Here is an 8,420-nt window from a genome sequence, read left to right as displayed (position 1 = left end):
TATATATATACATACATACATACATACATATATTTTTATTTTTCAACGACAAGCCCCGAACATCCCTCATGCGCCTAAGAATTTGATTACCACACCCTACACTCGGGGGTGGGGGGATCGAACCCCAGACCAGAGGGAACTTATAATTGACAAGCAGATGCCTGACCAACTGATATATATACGCCGCGTACTCATATCAGTTGGTCGGGCATCTGCTTGTCAGTTGTAAGTCTCCTCTGGTTTGGGTTCGATTTCCCCCGAGTGTAGGGTGTGGTACTCGAATTCTTAGGCACATGAGTGATGATCGGGGCTCGTATAATAGCCTCCGACCATTCTTTTTCTAATATATATATATGTATTTTGTTTCTCTATATATATATATATATATATATATATATATATATTAATGAGTAGTATGTTCAAATAAATTAATTGACTACGAGGCTACACAGATTTATAATCAATTAAAAGTATTAATTAAGAAAATAGAATAAAATTTTTTAAATTAGATTCAAATGATGTTTTAATATAAACAATAATTTTTAAATTTTTTCTCATCCCTTAACTTCTTATGGTTACACGATTAGGGTTGTCAAATCGACACTTTGTTCGTGAACAACTTCTGTACGGCTCGCTAAACAAACGAGCCGAACACGAACACACTTTTGTGCTCGAAATATAAATGAGCCAAACATGAGCAAAGCTTGGGCTTGCTCTTGTTGGGCTCGTTTACACCTCTAGCTGCCGCTGCCCCAAACAGACTCTAAAATATATCATTATATTATATGGCTCTAAGTCTTGAGCAGTGAAGATATTCTATTTATAGTCAGTCTGAGTTTTGATATAATTGAGAATATTAAGATTTTATGGAAAAATTAATGGTAGAAATGTGATGATACCTCCTAATTAATTCAAGGTAGTGAAGAACAATGTTACATTGTTTAGGGCATCCATATGATGGAGAGTACAAGATGATTCAATTAGCATGGATGGATTGGGAAGGGAGGAGTGGACCTAAGATAAATGAATGATAATTATACTAATAGATTTATGCTAAATAATTTTAACACCTCAAGCGACATTGGATAAATATGAAAGATGAACGGATAAGGTTAATAATAATGATTGTGATGGTGAAGTTACTTATGTTATAATGTATTTGACACACCAAGAAACATTTTTATTAATCTCATAATTTCTGCACTTTTCGTTTTCTCTGCTAGTCCCGATAGTAAATACATATTAACCGGTGGCGAAGATGATTTGGTACAAGTTTGGAGTATGGAAGAGCTAATGGCATGGGGCGAGGGACACAATTCATGGGTGAGTTTTTATTCAGTTTCTTTGACTTTGTCTTTTAAGGGTTTTCTACCTAATGGGCTAATTAAACAGGTAAGTGGAGTTTCTTTTGATTCTTATTGGGCAGCTCCAAATACAGATGGAAAGGGAGATAATGCTATGTACCGATTTGGTTCTATTGGCCAGGTATAATCTATTCAAATCAAGAAAACTTAAATTAAACTTTTTTACGTTATTTCTTTACCATAATATAGCAGCATGTTGGTGCGTGAGAACCAAAATAAAATTTACATTCATACCACTCATTTTCTATGTATTTATATATCTAACCTTAAACTTCAATTTTTAAATGCATACCACTTTACAAATGCATGAAAAGATGTCTTTCACTTTTTAAATGTTAAAATGAAATGGTGATATTTTTTTTTTTATGTGTTATGAAAGATTTAGGTGGTATAAATCTAAAAAGCAAAGTATGGGTGTTAGATATGTTCATGCATATGAATGCCCCAACTAAATTTACAAGTAGCTGTATGCCCAGAGTATAATGATCTCTCTCTCTCTCTCGCTCTATATATATTTTCTTTCCTAGAAATCACACATATTTTGGTGTTCTTAGATTAAACGAGTTCTTTTGACTTTTGTCAGCGCTTCATTCTTTTCATGCCAACTATTTTTGCTATAAATTACTTTGCAGAACAATAATAACAATAATGATAAAATTGTAAACGAGAGATCCACTTGATTTATTATTGTTATTCATTTAACTAAGTACAACGATTTCTCTGGCACTTTGCCCCATGATTATTTTTTAAGCTTTCTAATAAAAATGGGTGCATCTAATTCATGTTATTTCTATCTAGTGTGGGATCTAGGAGAAAATTTTACACCCGGACAGCGCACGTTTGGACGACCAACCGCCGGGCGCCAAGTCTCCATATACAGCGGCCCCATGCGACGTGGTGCCCGACAGTTGGCTGTTTGGATGTAATATTTTTTCGGGATCTAGGGAGGAGTTTTGTCACTTCTGCGATGTATTACATAGGAATTGAGTGTTATGTATGTAAATCTTGCAAACAAAAAACAAAAAATGAGGGGAATTTTCATGCGTAGCACCCAGTTCTTATGCATTTACATATCTCACACCAAAACTCTCTCTTTTACAAACACAACACCAAAAATAGCACCAATCACACTTTTCAATAGTAAAATCTACATTTTCATACATAGATAAGAATTGTGTTTGTAAAAATAAAAATTTTGGTATGAGATAGGCAAATGCATAAGAAGTGGGCGCTACACATGTAAATTTCCGAAAACAAAAATGATTGAAGTAAGCCCTTGGTAAATATTTATTATCTATGATGAACATGTTGAGCTTAACTTATTTGCAGGATACTCAATTACTTCTCTGGGACCTTGAAATGGATGAAATTTCTCTTCCTCTACGGTACCCTCCAACCGGCGGTTCGCCAACATTTAGCAGCGGAAGTAATTCCGCTCACTGGGATAGCATTACTCCCATCGGCACTCTTCAGCCGTCTCCGAGCATGCGAGACGTTCCGAAGCTCTCTCCTCTCACCGTTCATCGTGTCCATGTCGATCCTCTCTCCGGTTTAATCTTCACCGAAGATTCCGTTGTCACGATTTGCCGCGAAGGACACATAAAAATCTGGTCCAGACCCGGAAATACTGAAATCATCATCAGCCAACCAAATTCTGATGCTGTAGCCAGTAATGTTTCAGAAGAGATTCATGAAAGGCAAGTTACTCCACATTCCATGAAAGTTAATGGCAGCAGTTATAAGCAGACTCCTTCAATTTTTCTTCGAAATTAGGAGTAATTCTACAATGGGAATCTTTAGCTGGAGCAGTGGCTAGAGCAGATAGTTTTTGATTGATTTATGATTTTTTTTAATTTTATTATTATTATTTACTTTTGATATTTTGAATAGAGCCATTTGGGCGGCATCAGAGAAAGAGAATATATGTTTATGTATAGATGGAAGGATTATAGGCTCAATCTCATTGAAATGTACATGAAGTTTATATTTTCATGCTTGATAATGTGAATTAGAAGGTGAAATTAAATCTAGTTCATATATTACTTGGGTCATGGATTTGGTTGCTTGAAGATTGGAAAGATGATTTGAAAACTTGGGAACATTTCTTATATATATTTTTTTGGAAGATTTGCATACATACCACTCAATTTCTGTATTTACATATATAACACATAAACATCAATTTTTACATGCATACCAACTTTACCTATGTATGAAATATCCACGAAAAGATATATTTGACTTCTTATATACTTTTTTTAATGTGATATAAAAGATTTGGGTTGCGTTAGAGTAAAAAAGTAAAGTTTTTGGGTTAGACATTTAAATACATAGAAATTGGGTGGAATGTATGTAAACAAGTAGACCTTTAGGATGGAGAGAACATTACATCAGTAATCTTGATGGTAAAAATGCATCTGGACTTAAATTATTGTCTGTCATGTATACAGTCCGGGTCTCCTTAGTAATAAATAATAATAAAAATGCAAAATGAGATCAAAAGTTAGGCAGTGATTGAAGTCTTGATGCATTTTACATCAGGACTCGTGATGTAATTTTTTTTCTCAAGATGTATTTTTTGACACTAAATCTTTCTTTGATCCTTGAATTATATAGGGGATGAGATGAAATAGGTGTTGCAGTGTTAAATATTTTTTGTGATTTTTGTTTAAATAGTATGATAAAGCTGGTCTCAATTCAACACTAATGGAATCAGTAGTATGCCATAATGGTAGAGGATTCTAAGGAGGAAGAGCATGCAAATAGTGAAAGACATGAGAGGGGTCGAAGTGTGAATGAAAAGAAATGAATGAAAATCTAAAATATTCTAATATTTTTATTTTAAGAAAGTTATATTACCGTTACATTTTCATAATATTTTGAGGAATTTTTTATCATGGTATGAGACGGGAGAAATTGGTCGTGAGATGAACCACTTTCATGGTGAATAGAGGCCAATTGTTTCTCATGTGCTAATTATTATGCGGGGAGACATTTGATTTTTCATGTCACGAGAAAGAAATTTTGAGTCTGCTTATCTTATTAATGTGTTTGTCTATCGAAGAAATATTACATGTGGGCAGGAAATGTGCGAATAAGTATGTATTTGATGGTATTTTGATGGTCTTGTGGTGGTATCCATGAGAATGCCATCATAATACCATAAATCCACATGCAAGTTATCCGTTGGTAATATTTTTTTATCTATCATACAATTTGCTTTTTCTCTTGGTACAAACATTGCTATGATTCTATAAGTTCTTGCTTATTCTTTTATTAATTCAAGCACAAATCATATTATTTTCCAATTTATTCTCTAAATTTTGTTCTATTAGAATGAGCAAAGTAAGCCATACAATATAAAGGATTTTTTTTATTTTATTTTTGTAAAGTCTAATTATCTTGGATTAGTTATTTTGGTCTCTTCTCTTCTATATATGAGGAAGATATGCATAAATATCATAAAATTCTTTTGTATTTATATATCTAACACCTTAAATAATTGTTTCCTTTTGAGTATTTTATTTATACAAGTTAAAGTGTATTAACCTTTTAAAAATTAGTAATGTTGATTTTTCTATGTGATATTTTAAGATTTGAGTACTGTTCATATAAATATTAAATATGTAAATGTATAGTAGTCATGTGTTATGCATATACATGCCCCTATTTATTTTTGTCCATAGAAAAAATTATATAATTGACATTTTCAATGAAAATGGGATCAACTTCCTAAGAACCAAATTTCAATTTAGTCCACAAAAATTGGGGCATTTGTATACTTGCCACCCAATTCTTATGTAATTACATTTCAAGCACTTAAGACTTTATATTTATTCCACCGAAATCTTCTAAATCAACTAAAAAAAATACCACTATTTTAATTTTACAAGGTGAAAGTCACCTTTTTAACATGTATATGAGAATTGAGCAGCATGTATGCATATAAAACTTCCAAAATAAAAACCATCAATGGTGTAATGGCAATAGTCAAATATGGTTTCCTCTGGTGGCTGGGTTCTTACTCTATTATGTGTTTCTTCTTCGCGTCTTTTCCCTTTCTCTTGGGAAAATTATGTGATCTTTGTTACTCACTTTTTTATCGTGTCATTTTTTTAGATTTTTTGGGCTTTTGGTTTGTTGTGTGTTGCGAGAGACCTTTAGGATTTTTCTAGCAGTTTGTCTCATTTTTTCATTCTTTCTTTTTTTCACATTTTCTTCTTTTGGTTTTTAGGTTTTCTTGTTATGGTTATGTGATGCTATAAACCTTTCGTATTTTCTGGTGGCTTGCTTCCCTTTCTCCTGGATTGTTTACGTTCTTCCTTCTTCTTTTCCTTTCCTTCTCTCTTGGGAAAGTTATGTGATCTTACATTTTTGTTTTTATTTTTCTTTTTCCTTACGGATTTCTCTTTCCTTCCATTACATTCTTCCTCTTCGTGCTCTTTATATGCCCCTGGATCGACACCTACTATGAATTGGAAAGGCTTGATCTCTTCGAATGTTACCTCTACGAATGATTTTAATTTGTCATGTCCCTTATGTTGATCATAAAGTGGATTTTTTGGATGAAGAAGTTGATATTGGCTAGAAAGAGTGAGATATTTATTTAGTCGGTTGTGCTTCAAGTAGAAAGCCTTTCTATGAAAGTCTTATACAAAATATTGGTAAGATATGGAAGTTAAGAGATTTGATGAAAATTATTTCTTTAACTGAGGGTTTTTTTCTATTCAAATTTAATTGCCCGATGATATTGAGATGGTTTTTTCGGGTGCACCTTGGTTTATTGTTGGTAAAAATTTTCTTTTTAAGAAATGATCTATAGATTTTTGACCTATTAGGGAAGCCATTAAGGAAATTCACATATGGATTAAACTTCCTAACCTTTCTCTATTTTGTTGGTTTGAGAAAGGTATTTCTAAAGCTGCTAGTAAAATTAGTATCTCTCTTAGAGTGGATGCCTTGACTGTTAAATATTCTAGATTATCTTTTGGTATGGTTAACATTCAAGTTAATATTGGTTCCACTTTCTCAGAAACTATTATTATTATTTTTAAAAATAGAGTTTTTTATTCTGGTGTTTAAAAATAGAGATTTTTTTTTTAATTTCAATTACTAATGGTATTATTTGTTCTTGGCGAGATAGTTTGATTTTTTCTCATAAAAAAAGTTTATCATTCTCTTTACACTTCTAATTCTCCAATTAATTGGTATAAGTTAGTTGTTCAGGCAGTTTGCTTTAACATAAATAAGTTTATCATACTTTTTTTTTATTATGTTATTTTAGTTGTTCAGGCAGTTTGCTTTTGTTTTCTTCTGCTTGTTAATTTATGTCTAAGATTGTGGAATCCTCTTTGAAAGATTTCGCCTATTTCATTTGTCAAATTCTTTTTCCTTTTAATGTTTTGTGGAATTAATTTTGGTGGATGGTCTTCATTAGGATGATCTTTGATTTATTTATATTTGTTATTCTAATTGATATTCACATATTTTCTTGCTCTTTACTTTAGTAGGCATTATTTCTAGATGTAAGTTATGATATTCCCTTTCACACTTACTGACTTTGCCATTCTTTATAAGCTACATCTTGGTATATTCCTCAACATTTAAATCTTGATGGAAACTTACTTTCAACCATTTATTTTTAAGGATTAATACTGAGCCGTTGTTTCTTTAGTTTCTGGTCAGAGTTATTTTGTGCTAAATTGGGATGAGCTGAGCTTTATCTTTTAATCTCTGAACTCTTTCCTTACAATCATATATGCAGGCTTCGTTTAAAGACTTTACTGTCTGGTTGCTTTCTTTTGAAGAGATGCTCCAGACCTTTTTTAAGTTTGCTGTGGGGATCCATGATTGCTCCTATTCTCTGAAGCTTTTTGTTCTTCTTTTGTAGTTGAGTGTTTCATTATATAGAATTGTAATTTTTGTTCTTTTTTCTTTTTTGTCTGGTGCACATTTTCTGTCCGGATATCTGACGTACCTCTACATGCGGTGCATGTTATTCATGAGTTATTTTCAGGTTATTTCTGGGTTATTTTCAATAATCTCGAAATAACTCAGAAATAACCAAAAAATAAAAAATAAAGACCGCGGGTTATTGACCGCGGGTTATTTCTCAATTATTTCCGGATTATGGAAAATAACTCAAAAATAACCTGAAAATAACTCAGAAATATCCTGCGCCGCACGTAAAGCTACGTCAATTGCCCGCACAAAAAAATTTTTGCTTTGTGTGGGGTTTTGTATTTATTTTATGTTTTTTATTCAATAAAGCTCGTCAACTTTTTTTAATAATAATAAAAAAAGAAACCATCTGCGTAGTTATTGCGAACAGTGTTAACGCCAAACTAATCACATCTTAATTAACAGCGTAAATTTAATAACTGTGCGCGGGAATTAACGAACTCCCGGCCCCACGTCACGAGCCACGACAACCACTTTTACCGTTCATGTATCCCGAATATCTTATGCGGCACCGGTTAACTGGAACTAGTTCAAGAGCTCTAGTACCGTCAAAACTGCTTTGAGATTATCAATGAGGTTAGTTGAAGAATAAATATTCCAAACTTTTTTAGTGGCACCATGTGTTGTTACACAGGATTTTCTCAGCGAATGGGCTTCCCTCCAGTTAGTTGAAGAATAGATATTCCAAAGTTTTTTAGTGGCACCATTTACACAGGATTTTCTCAGCGAATGGGCTTCCCTCCGGCTCTATAAATACTAAATGCCGTTCGCCCGTGTCCTCACTTCCCCTCGCCTGCGGTCTCGGGCCGTGATTTCGCTCGCTTTCTCCGTTCGCGAAAGTAGCTCGATCATTGCTCCTCCGAGCAGCTCTAGGGTTCGTTTTATCTGTCTCATTTGCATACCTATCGGTTTCGATGTTTCCTTTCGATTTCTCTGCCTTCATTTTGGGTTTCTAGAAATTGTTTCTTCGGTTGAACGCGGGTCGATTCTGAGATATACTATTTTTGAGTAATCAGTGGGAAGATGTGGATCGCCAGCTTATTTGATTTTATGGTTAATCCTTCTTATTTTTGGTGGATTATGTATTTTGCGTGC

At 33.2% G+C, this 8,420-nt stretch overlaps 1 protein-coding gene across 4 annotated transcripts in view; it reads left to right on the top strand.

The window, feature by feature from the left end:
- The window catches only part of LOC110020051 (probable alkaline/neutral invertase F), a 47,298-nt gene that overhangs the window by 29,410 nt on the left and 9,468 nt on the right, over positions 1–8,420 (top strand). For 2 of the 4 annotated variants that reach the window (XM_020718022.1, XM_020718021.1), the window contains exons 9-11: positions 1,224–1,323; positions 1,393–1,485; positions 2,694–3,061. In XM_020718022.1, the coding sequence (XP_020573681.1) occupies positions 1,224–1,323; positions 1,393–1,485; positions 2,694–3,061 (561 nt within the window). Of the gene's footprint in view, positions 1–1,223; positions 1,324–1,392; positions 1,486–2,693; positions 3,062–8,038; positions 8,200–8,420 lie in introns of those variants that run through there. The other 2 variants (XM_020718024.1, XM_020718023.1) reach the window with 1 other exon arrangement.

Source organism: Phalaenopsis equestris, unplaced genomic scaffold, assembly GCF_001263595.1.
Source record: "Phalaenopsis equestris unplaced genomic scaffold, ASM126359v1 Scaffold000090, whole genome shotgun sequence".
Lineage (NCBI taxonomy): Eukaryota > Viridiplantae > Streptophyta > Magnoliopsida > Asparagales > Orchidaceae > Phalaenopsis > Phalaenopsis equestris.
This window is presented reverse-complemented; position numbering and strand designations above follow the sequence as displayed.